Source organism: Belonocnema kinseyi, chromosome 1 (assembly GCF_010883055.1).
Source record: "Belonocnema kinseyi isolate 2016_QV_RU_SX_M_011 chromosome 1, B_treatae_v1, whole genome shotgun sequence".
Classification (NCBI taxonomy): Eukaryota; Metazoa; Arthropoda; class Insecta; order Hymenoptera; family Cynipidae; genus Belonocnema; species Belonocnema kinseyi.
Window position 1 is genome coordinate 10,059,329 of NC_046657.1, and position 12,475 is coordinate 10,071,803.

At 25.2% G+C, this 12,475-nt stretch overlaps 2 protein-coding genes across 2 annotated transcripts in view; one reads left to right on the forward strand and one right to left on the reverse strand.

The window, feature by feature from the left end:
- Window positions 1–7,102: 7,102 nt before the first annotated feature.
- Window positions 7,103–10,407, reverse strand: LOC117171388. Its single transcript, XM_033358648.1, has 3 exons — window positions 10,197–10,407; window positions 7,654–7,819; window positions 7,103–7,527 (listed from the first exon to the last, which is right to left on the reverse strand). The coding sequence occupies exons 1-3, from the start codon at window positions 10,325–10,327 to the stop codon at window positions 7,225–7,227; spliced, it is 600 nt and encodes a 199-aa protein (XP_033214539.1). The 5' UTR covers window positions 10,328–10,407; the 3' UTR covers window positions 7,103–7,224.
- Window positions 10,408–10,756: 349 nt separating this feature from the next.
- The window catches only part of LOC117172736 (tryptophan--tRNA ligase, mitochondrial), a 19,762-nt gene continuing 18,043 nt past the window's right edge, over window positions 10,757–12,475 (forward strand). The window contains exon 1 of the mRNA XM_033360912.1: window positions 10,757–11,055. Within this exon, the coding sequence (XP_033216803.1) occupies window positions 10,960–11,055 (96 nt within the window). The 5' untranslated portion in view covers window positions 10,757–10,959. The remainder of the gene's footprint in view (window positions 11,056–12,475) is intronic.

The window sequence follows — 12,475 nt, forward strand, 5'->3', positions numbered from 1 at the left end:
ACTTTTTTTATACATAAAATATCGGTCTCAAACTTTGAGAAATGCAAGAGCCGAAAGAAGACTACGTTTAAGTACAAAGCTTAATAATAAAAGATGTAAAAATATATATTTTAACAATCAATTCCAACGGCATCAGCCGGTAACGTTGTACATGAAAATACGAAACCTGGCGGCCACTAGACGAGGCTCTAGAGAGTTCGTATTTTCGTGTACAACGTTACCGGCTGATGCCGTTGGAATTGATTGTTGAAATATATTTTTTTACATCTTTTATTATTAAGCTTTGTACTTTAACGTAGTTTTCTTTCGGTTCTTGCATTTCTCAAAGTTTGAGACCGATATTTTATGTATAAAAAAAGTTCGAACGTTCAAAAAATGTTGAGGTTCAGAAAAAAGATGAAATAATTTTCAGTGAAGTTTCTACCAAAATGCTGTACCTAAACGTACTTTATTGTACTCTAATACATTTCCCAAAGTTTCAGCTTGATACTTTATTTACAAAAAAAGGTCTTAGGTTCAAAAAAACATTCAGTGAACTGAAAAACTGTGGTCGGTATTATAGGTATTTAGCTGTGTCACATGACCTTAATTTAGAATTATTCCTATTGAATATTCTAACATTACGTCATACTCGGTCGGTAACGTAGAAATCTATAAGGCTATACCACTTGGTGGACTGGAAAGCATTGATTAGATAGGAGTTTGACTAAAATTCATTTTTGTAGACGAAATTAAGTTTGAAATCGTGATATGGCTTTACTTCTCAGATAGAAAAGCCATTTCTCTAATTATTGTTAGCAATTGGGGAAGAGTGCGATTTGGACAATCTATCAAGAAAAAATTTAATGTGCCGTGATTGAGGTTAGGTTGCATTTTTGGGATAGTTGGAGGTCAAATTTTGTGAATTTTGATTGTTCGTTAAAGTGTGTTTTTGAAAGATGTCAACATATTATTTTTGCACTTTGAGGAAACAAAAATGATCAGAAAATCCTTAAACTTCTCTGACTGTTTTTTAAATCCCTTCAAATTCTTTGCAATAATTTCAAATCTTTCGAAGTATCTAGAAATTAACTAAAATTAATTTTAATCAAGTAAAATTTTTAAAATATTCTTAAATTCCTTTATATCTCTTGACAAGCCTTAAAATCTTTACATTTTGGGAAATAACTTAAAATATTTTCAAGTAACTTTTAAATTAATTGCTTAACATTCTTTAAAGTCACTAAAACTTATGGAAATATTTTTTAATCCTTTAAAAATGAACTTTAAAATCCCGTCAAGAACCTAATTAGTCCTTAAAATCGCTTGAACTCTTAGACATCCTGTAAGATTTCTTGATAATCCTTAAACTCTTCCGATTTTTTTTAACCCCTTCATCTTCTTTCAATCATTTAAAATCTTTCGAAGTTTCTCGAAATTGACTTAAATTAATTTAAATCTCTTAAAATTCTTTAAACTTTCTTAAATTCCTTTAAATCTCTTTCAAATCCTCAAATGTTTGAGTTTTTTCAAATTCATTCAAATCTTTTTAAATAAGTTTTCAAAAACTCACTAGAAATTCTTTGAGACCACTAAAACCGTCTTAAAATTTTACCAAACAACTTGTAAATCCTTCAAACTTTTTGAATTATTTTAAAATTATTTTTAAATCCTTTAAAAAGAAACTTGAAGATTCCGCCAAGTCCCTAGTAGTAATTCCTTGAAATCACTTAAATACTTAGAAACATCGTAAAATTTATTGAAAATCCTGAAAGTCCTCCTAATTTTGTTGAACTCACTTCAACTTCTTTGAAATAATTTAAAATATTGTAAAATTGACTAAGATTAATTCAAATCTTTTAAATCCAAAATCTTTTAAATTTTCTTAGGCTCCTTAAAATCTTTTGATAATCCCTAAATCAATCAATTTCTTTAAATACCTTTAAATCTCATCAAATTCATTACATCTGTTTTAATAACTTTTCAGTAACTCGCTCGACTTTCTTTAAAATCACTAAAAGTGTCGTAAAATCTTATAAAATTTCTTGTAAATCTTTAAATCTTTTGAACTATTTTTGGATTATTTTTATATTCTTTAAAAAGAAACTTTAAGATTTCGCCAAGTCCCTAGTAATTCCTTAAAATCACTGAGTTCTTAAAAATCCTTCAAGTCCTCCGCACTTTTTTGTACACCATTCAACTTCTTCGACAACATTTTAAAAATTTCAAAATTGACTAAAATTAATTAAAATCTCTTAAAATCCTTAAATTTTTTGTAGACTCCTTTAAATCTCTTGATTTAATCCCTTCAAGTCTTTTAAATTTATTAAAATCTTTTTAAATAAGTTTTTTTTAACTTCTTAAATTGCTTTAAAGTCTTTAAAATCAGTAAAACTGTCTTAATTTTTTTTTAATTTATTGTAAATCTTGAAATGTTTTTGAATTATTTCTAAATCCTTTAAAAAAAATCATGAAATCCCGTCAAGTCCCTATAGTAATTCTTTAAAATCACTTAAATTTTCAGAAATTCTCTACGTTTTTTTTTGAAAATCCTTTAACTACTCCAAATTTTTTTGAAATTCCTTCAACTTCTTTAAAATCATTTACAATTTTCGAACTTCAGTACAGTTAATCCTTTCAAATTTTCTGAAATCGTTAAAAATCTCTTCAGAAACCCTAAGATCACTTAAAGTCTTTTTTAAATCCCTTAAAGTCTCTTTGATATAAATTTATTTGATATGAAACTACTTAGAATCACTTATTATCGAAAAGTATTATGACATAAGTCACCGGCAATTGAGGTTATAACTTTAATTACGGCAAATTATATTTTTTCGTGATGGATTGCCTAATAGAACATTTTCCAGATAGCCAAGAATAATGAAATTAATGGCTCTTCTTTCTTAAAGGCAAAGGCATATCACGATTTTTTACTTAATTACGCCGAAATTAATTAATTTTAGTCAAACTCCTATTTAAACAATGCTTTGCAGTCCACCAAGTGGTATAGCCTTACAGATTTTGATGTTACCGACCGAACGTGATGTAATATTAGAATACTCATGGATATCTTTGGTTTGGAGTTGGAAAAAGCCCCTAGCGCCGCCACCTTCCTTTTGTGAAAAAGTCGCAACTTGTAAGATCAACTCAGATCGACAGATGTGAATACTCAGTCATACTTGAAATTTTCAATCAAGAAGAAAAATTTGTAAACCAGGAGATTAATTTCCAAAGAAAAACATCATGTTCTACAAAAGACAGATTTTTTTAAAATACGTGAATATTAAACGACACAGTTGAATTTTCAATTGAAAGAGGCAATTTTTCAGCCAAATACTTCAATTTTGAACTAAAAAATATCATCGTTCAACAACAAAAGAAATAGTTAAATTTTCAGTTAGAGAAATTAATTTGTAACCAAACGGATGAATTTTCAACTAAAATGATAAATCCTCAACCATAATCATTAAATTTGAAATAAAAAAATAGTTTTAAACTAAAACAATGAATCTTCAAATGAAATAATTAAACTTTCAACGAATTCGACGAATATTGAAATAAAAAAAGCTCATTTTTGAACCAAAAATCGAATTATTACATTTTCAGTAAAAAAAAAAGAATGTTTAACCAAACAATTGAATTTTTTACTAAAATTATGGAATATTCAGCTGGAATAATATTTCCATTTTAAGTTGAAAACATTATTTTCTACAAAAAAAAACAAATTTTCAATAAAATAGCTCATTTTTAAGCAAAGAAATGAATTTTAAATATAAATGATGAATCTTCAATAAAAACATGAATTTTTATGAAGAGTTTATTTTTCAACCAAGCAAATTTATTTATAACATAAAAGATTAATTTTTATTAAACCTAATTTCGTTTTTTCTTTAACTGAAAATTTAACCGTTCCACTTTGGATGGGAAATTTACATTTCTATTTCAAAATTTAACAAGTTGGATGTATATTTGTCTTTTTTAATCGAAAACGAATTTATTTAGTTCAGAATTCATGTATTTCGCTTTAAAAAACCGACTTTTTTGTTACAATATCGACTTTTTTAAATCTAAAACCTACTTGTTTTGTTAGAAAATGATTTTTTTCTTTGAAATTTAATCTCAGTATTTAAAAATTCTTCTTTCCGGTTTGTAATTGAAGTATTCCAGTTAAATACTCATCATTTTAAATAAAAATTCATCTTTTATGCTATAAATAAATTCGCTTGGTTAAAAAATAAACACTTTTAATCAAAATTAATTTTTTGTATTGAAGATTCATCATTTATATTAGAAATTCATTTCTTTGCTTAAAAAATGAGCTATTTTATTGAAAATTTGTTTCTTTTTTTGTAGAAAATAAATTTTTTATTATTAAAAATAAAAATACTATTTCAGTTAAATATTCTATAATTTCAGTAAAAAAATGAATTGTTTGGTTAAAAATTCTTTTTTGTTTTGTTTTTGACTGAAAATGTAATTATTCAATTTTTGGATAAAAAAAAATTATCTTCTTTATTTCAAAATTCGTCGAATTCGTTGAAGGTTTAAATAATATTTTATTTATAGATTCATTATTTTAGTTTAAAACTAATTTTTTTATTTAAAATTCAATTATTCTAGTTTAAGATTCATCATTTTAGTAGAAAATTCATCAGTTTGGTTGCCAATTGATTTCTCCAACTGAAAATTTAACTATTCCTTTTTTTTTGTTAAAATCTGATATTTTTTAGTTTAAAATTGAAGTGTTTGGTTAAAAAGTTAATGTATTTTTTGAAAAATCTTTTTTGTAGAATAGTAATACTTGGTTTCAATTTTCGACAATTTGGCTGAAAAATTGCCTCTTTTAGTTGAAAATTCAAGTATTTAAAAAAATATTTTTTTTTTTGTAGAACATGAGGTTTTTCTTTGAAAGTTAATCGCCTTGTTTAAAAAATTGTCTTCTTATTCAAAATTTTCAAGTATTCCAGTTAAATATATGTTAATAATTAATTTTTCAATGAAGCCGTGTTACCGACTGAGTATTCACAGCAGTCGATCTGAGTTGATCTATCTAACAAGTTGCGAGTTTTTCACTAAAGGAAGGTGGCGGTGCTAGGGGCTTTTTCCAACTTCAAACATTTTCGCTGCTTCGTCTGCTATAAGGCAGTCACGGAAAACTTAAAAGTACTGCTTTTCATTAAAAAATAATTACTCCAAGGGACCCAACCGATGTCGGCTCATATATTTTCTTCTTTCTCAAAAAATTTCGATACACTAACTTCTTTAGTTTAAGAAAAAAAAGGCGGACAAAATTAACATTACAAGCTCAAATTTTGATTGCGTCACAGATTGCCATTTACCCTTAATATTTTGCATAGGATTCATTTAATAAGTGAAAAACAGCCTTTTCTATAAAAATTATCAATAAAACTTCATATTTTATTTGTAAAATAAAACAAAAGAGTGAGTCATTCAGTTTGAAGAGAATAAAAGTAATATTTTAATTACTGGTCACTTTTCTTGCTTAGTTCTGAATTAGTTTCATAAACATTGTTAAATTTTTAACTAAAAGAAAATAAAGCTTCAACTAAAAACTGAATAATTGAATTTTCTGTTAAAGAAATTAAATTTCAAGCAAAACAAAGTGCATTTTTCGATAAAATAGTTTGCATTTTCAGCTATAGAGATGAATATTTAACTAAGGCTATGAATCTGCAAACAGAAAAAGTACGTTTTAACAAAATAGTATAACCTTGAGAAAAAAGGTGAGTTTTCAACGAAAAATTGAATAGTTAATATTCCAACCAGGGATGAGTACGTATAATACTTCACGTATATTAAATGGTTTTCGACGTGTATATTACCAAAGATATCTTTGATATTACTACGTTTATTACGTCCTTAGTTTTCTACAAATGTATTTTACATTCGATCACGTGACTATATGGGCGGTATTTTTGAATTCTTTACTCCAAAAATACTCAATTGCCTTAGAGAAATAACTAATATTGAACAATTAATTCAGTATTCGTCATTATTTATCACATTCCTAAACAAAATATTTTAAAAATAATAATAATATACGTGTTTATTGTCCTTCATAAGTAATCGTTCGCGCTTGAAATTAATGTTTTCCCACGGTTTCCCCCCATGAAAGGTTTTTTTACACTTGTTCTTAACATTTAAACTCTTAAAATTAAAGTTAAGTCGATTGAACAGCTTGATAAACGTTTATGTAAATTATTCAAAGCTGCCAAATGCAGTTCCGCCCAAGAAAATAACGTTCGCCATCTTTGATATGTATTATACATAGTTTTCTACACTTTTCTACGTATATTACGTCGTTTATGTATTATACGTAGAAAACCTCGAGTGACATGTCACAACCCATCTCTGATTCCAACCAAAAAATATTTTAATATAAATAAAAAAGCAGTTAAATTTAAACAAAAAACACTTATTTTAAATGAAATACTTGATTTTTAAATTATAAAATTAATTTTTAACAACAACAGAAACAAATTTTCAATAAAATAGTTATATTTTAATCAAAAGAAATTAATTTGCAACTAAAAGAAATTTGTAACGAAAAATGAAATATTTCACCTTTCAGTAAAAAAAATAATTTTCAACCAAGAAAAAGTAGGTTTGAACGAGAGATTTAAATTTTCAAACCGATATTTTATGTATAAAAAAAGTTCGAACGTTCAAAAAATGTTGAGGTTCAGAGAAAAGATGAAATAATTTTCAGTGAAGTTTCTACCAAAATGCAGTACCTAAACGTACTTTATTGCACTCTTATACATTTCCCGAAGTTTCAGCTCGATATTTTACTTACAAAAAAAGTTCTTAGGTTCAAAAAAACATTCAGTGAACTGAAAAACTGTGGTCAGTAATATAGGTATTTAGCTGTGTCACATGCCCTTAAACCTGTTATTTTTTTTCACTCACCTATCTTCATAGGTCTTAAATTTTTTAAACGGATCCACGTTTACCTTTCGAGTCCGGCCGGTAATATCGCGACATATATAGAGGACGCGACACCCGGGTTGTGACAGGACCACTTATTCAAATTTAGTTTTTGATTTTGCCACTCGAAGCGCTAATATAGGAAGCGGTAAAATTTAAATAACAGGAAAAATCATTTTAGAATTGATTGGTTTATTTTATTTCTAATTTAAAACAAAATTTCTTTTAAAGGAATATATAACTCAGATAGGGTCGATATAAAATTGGTATATCATTTATTATTAATTAAAGCTATAATTAACGGTGGTAGATTACTTCGGATTTACCGTTATTTCCAAATTCGATGTGAAACATAGAAGTGCTGGGATCACTCCATAAATAAAAAACTTCATCTTCCACTTTTGGAAAATAATTTTCCGGTGATAAGCGCACAGCGTATAAAGGATTCTCCACATTTCCAAAAACCTCTTCTAGTTTTCCGAAAAAAAGGATATTTTTTGTGTCGTCACCGGACTTTGATTTTTGAATAAATAAATTGGTACCAACGTTCAACCATGAATTGTGTATTGGTGCTGGATGTACCAAAACTGTCGACAAATGCTGAAATAATTGAAACCTTTTTTAACAATAAAAAAAAGTAATGCAACTTTTTAAACCAACTCGGATTTTGCGAATTAAATAAATATAATGAATTAAAATATTATAAAATATAATATAGTACCCTACCGGAATAACAGAAATTATTTTTCCTGCCGAGAAAATCTGATCATTTTTTGATCCCGATTCAGTCGAACTTGTGGTCACTGGAGACATTTCGATGTCTGCTTCCTTGGATTTCTCTAATTCATACTTAGATAATTTTAATCCAGTAAATAAATGTGCGACTTGAGCTCTGTTTTATAATTAGATTAAATTAATCCATTTTGTTTTAAATAACTTACAATTTTTTAAATTAGTAGATAATTATTTTCATTGACAAAATATGTCTCTCGAAATACGTTTTCGAATTTTCTGTAAGATTTCATTAACCATATATGTGTATGTTACTTCATTGTTAAATAAAAGTGAAAACAATGGGATGAAACTTCAATTACTGAATTTTTTAATTTTTTTGGTTAAAGATTAATTATTTTAGATCAAAATTAATTTCTTTATTTCAAAAATCTAAATATTTTGTTGAAAATTAATTTTTGGATGAAAATGTAACTATTTCCTGTTTGTTAGAAAATTTATCTTTTTTTTATAGAGATTTAATCCTCTTGGTAGAAAATTAATCTGCCTGATTGGAAATTTAACTATTTGATGGGAAATTGATCTATTTTGTTAAAAATTGATATTTTTGGTTAGAAATTCAAATATTAGGTTAAAAATTAATTTTTTTTAAATGAAAATTTAACTATTTCATATGTGGTTAAACATTTATATTCTTCAGTTGAATTTTAAAATTCAAAACTTGGTTGCAAATTCATGTATGATGTTAAAAATTAATATTTTTGATTAAAAATTCATTTTTTTGGTATGAAATTAATTTTTTTAATTAAAAATTCAACTAATTGATTTTTTTTGTCGAAAATTTGTCTTTTTTATGGTGATTCAATATTTTTGGCTAAAAATTAATCTGTTTTAATTGAAATTTTAACTACTATTTGGTTAAAAATTTATCTATTTTGTTGGAAATTTTTCTTTGTTATAAAATTGATCTTTTGGATTGAAAATTCAATTATTGGAATTTTTCGTTTTATTAAGAATAATTATTTTAGTTAAAAATTTATTGCTGTGCTTGAAAATTTAATTATTTTGTTAAAAAGTATTTTTTGGCTAAAAAAGTAGGCATGTATCTAATTTTTGTTAGAAATTTTTTTTTGTTTAGTTGAAAATTCACTTTTCGTATTTTTTGGTTCCGATTCGAATTCTTAGTTGAAAGTGAAATTACTTTGTTAAAAATTCATTTTTTGGTTGAAGATCTATTATTTTAGTTGAAGCATCTTCTTTTTCTCGGTAAAAATTTTTAATATTTTGGTAAGATCTTTATTATTTTTATTTTTATAAGTGAAAGGTTATCTATTTCATGTTTGAATGAACATAAATCTACTTCCGTTGAAAATTCAACCACTTATTTGTTCGAAAATTTCCGTATTTTGTTGAAATTTTGTATTTTATGGTAGAATATTAATCTTCTTGGGAAATAATTTAGTTTCTTTTGTTGAAAATTAATTTATTGAGTAGAAAACTCCATTAAAATTAAATTATTTGGTTGGAAATTCATCTATTTTGATAAAAGTTATCCTTTTTTGGTAGAAAAATAATCTTTTTGGTAGAAAATTCATTTCTTTGGTTGAAAATTGATTTTTTTATACTGAAAATTAATTTTTCTTGATAAAAAATTTAATTAAAGTTTAGTCGGTATTTTTAAATAGAAATTTAATTATTTGGGTGGAAAATTAATTTGCGTGGTTGCAAATTTAAATATATTTTGTTAACAATTTATATTATTTGCTTAAAAACTTATTTCTCTAACTTTTTTAGATTAAAATTAATCTAATTTGTTAAAAATTGTTTTTTTTTTGGTAGGAAATTAAACTTTTTGATTAAAAATTAATGCATTTTGTTAAACATTATTCATTTTTCGCAGAAAAGCTCCTTCATAACTTTTCGAATCGCCCTCGCCAAATTTAGTTAATGTATCAGCCCTTGGTTAAAAATGATTCTATTTGGTTAATAAGTGGCCTTTTTTATGTATAAAATTAACTTTTATAGTTGAAAATTAATCTTTCGGTTGAAATTTCACTTCTTTAGTTAAAAATCGTTTTTAACGAAAATTAATTTTTTTTGTTTAATACAAATTTATCTGTTTCATTTTTAAACATTTTTTACTTCTAAGAATTAATTTTTTTAATCAAAGATTCATCAGTTTGCTTAAAAATGTAAGTACATATTTTGTTTAAAATTCCCTTTTAGTTGGATTAAAAATTGATTATTTTTATTAAAATGGTAATAATAAAATTGTACGTCAATAATTCTTAAATTTTTATCATTTCTATTATGCACACAGTCGTGACATTATATGTCACTGCCCTTCAACTGAAACTGAAATTTCTAATTATTTGTTTGAACTTTACAACATTTTTTCCTTTGAGTTTTGAAAATTAATGAATAATTAATAATAATTATTTTTAAAATTTTAATATTAATATTATTACAAAAATAATAATTAATAATTAATTAAATGTATAAGAAAAAAAATTAATTAAATCATTGAAAACACTCACACACAATTTTGTTTACTTTCTAGACATTCGAGATTCGACCTCTTAGCAGTATCATTTTGAATAACACGTTTCTCTTTTTCTTCACCAAAAAATAATTTCTTTTCATTTAATATTTCACTTATTTCTGCCATAATTTCAGAAACAGACTTTTGAGTTACTTATTAGATAATATTAAAATGTTCTCTTTGAGAATTAACTGTTTTTCTGTTTACAAAATAAGGTATCATTTATATATTTATATATTGACCTTCAAAGAATACGGAAGTTTATTTTATAAAAATGAATCAATTTACTTTCTTCCTGGAAAAATTAATTTTAATTTTAAATTAAATAAAAATCACTCATGATTAAATCTCAAGTGAAAAAGTAGAAGTTTCTGAAAAATAGTAATCTCTACCAATGAATATTGTTATAAATTTCTATTTCTTATGATTTTGAGTTTAAAGAATAATTTTAAACTGAACGATGTGAGTCAAAACCAGCCTAGAAATATATTCTACCGGTCTATAAAATATTGAAATTCATACTATCCAATTTAAAATCGAATAAGAAATTATTTTTAACCATTCATAGATCCATAATATTGCGTAGTTATTAATTACTATTAACAATATTCCACTTTAAAAATTCATAAACTAGCAGACAAATTTTGAATCCGTGAAATAAAAAATGGCCACAGAGCGAGTGTCAGTTTTAAGATAACCTAAAAATATACTATATATTTTTAAAGAGAATTTTCTTTACAAATAGTATCTAGTTTAAAATGATGATAAAGAAAATTATAAATAGCGCATGTTTCCGGAAAAGTTTAAGATTTGAGAAATCTTTTAAGGAAATAGGAAGGAGAAATTATAGCAAGGTATGAAATCTACTTTTTAGGCTATGTTTTCCAACATTGTAATGTTTTTAATTTTGAGAATTTAAAACATTTGTTTGGTATTTTGGACCAATAGAAAAAATTTTATGCGTATGAAATTTTCATGGTAGATTTTAATATATATTTATAAAAACCGCAAACCGTTCTAAATTTAAATTTAAGAAAAAAATTTATTTCTCTTGAATTTATTCCCTCTTTCAATGCAGAAAAAATATATATTAAGAATTTGCTTTTTCCCCAGAGAACACAAGTGTTAAAAAAAAAACTCGGTATTTCAATTAGTAAAAAAATTTTTTTCCCCGTCCAACTCAATAAAAGTATTAAAAATAAAAAAACTCCCTTTTTCAATTAAAATAAATTAATAAAAATGTACGTCCTTCCAACTCAATAAAAAATTTAAACGTACAAAACATTCTCACTTTTAATTCAGAAAAAAATGAAAACCCAAAATGACCTCCCTTCCAAATCAGTAATAGTGTTCAAATAAAACATTTCTCTCTTTAAATTTAGAAAAAAATTAAAAACCAAAATTTGTCCCTTCCAACTCGAAAGTAAGATATTTCTCATTTACATTTAGGGAAAAAATTTTAATTCAGAATTTTCTCCCTTCCAACTCAATAAAACTGTTAAAAATGAAAAAAAACTCCGTTTCGGAAAATATTTTTAATTTATAATTTTCTCCCTTCCAACTCAATAAAACTGTTAAAAATAAAAAATAAACTCTTTCAATTAAGAAAAAAATTTCGTCCATTCCAGCTCGGAAGTAAGATATTTCTCATTTACGTTCCGGAAAAAATTTTAATTCAGAATTTTCTCCCTTCCAACTCGATAAAGCTGTTAAAAATGAAAAAAAACTCCGTTTCGGAAAACATTTTTAATTTAGAATTTTCTCCTTTCCAACTCAATAAAACTGTTAAAAAAGAAAAATAAACTCTTTAAATTTAGAAAAAATTTCGTCCATTCCAACTCAGAAGTAAGAAAATTCTTATTTCCGATTCAGAAAAAAATGTAAATCCAAAATGTTCTCCCTTTCAACTGAATAAAACTGTTAAAAATAAAAAAAACTCTCTTTCAATTTAGAAAAAAATTAAAAACCAAAATTTCGTCACTTCCAACTCGAAAGTAAGATATTTCTCATTTACATTTAGGGAAAAAAATTTTAATTCGGAATTTTCTCCCTTCTAACTCAATAAAACTGTTAAAAATGAAAAAAACTCCGTTTCGGAAAACATTTTTAATTTAGAATTTTCTCCCTTCCAACTCAATAAAACTGTTAAAAATAAAAAATAAACGCTTCCAATTTAGAAAAAATTTCGTCCATTCCAACTCAGAAGTAAGAAAATTCTTATTTCTGATTCAGAAAAAATTGTAAATCCAAAATGTTCTCCCTTTCAACTGAATA

Bases quoted from the DNA above. Each gene is read 5' to 3' on its own strand.
- LOC117171388 (XM_033358648.1), bottom strand. From the start codon at position 10,327: ATGGCAGAAATAAGTGAAATATTAAATGAAAAGAAATTATTTTTTGGT. The intron at 7,820-10,196 runs GTGAGTGTTTTC...ATTATAAAACAG, and splicing joins GAAAGTAAACAAAATTGTGT to AGCTCAAGTCGCACATTTAT. The intron at 7,528-7,653 runs GTAGGGTACTAT...CAATTATTTCAG, and splicing joins AAATAATTTCTGTTATTCCG to CATTTGTCGACAGTTTTGGT.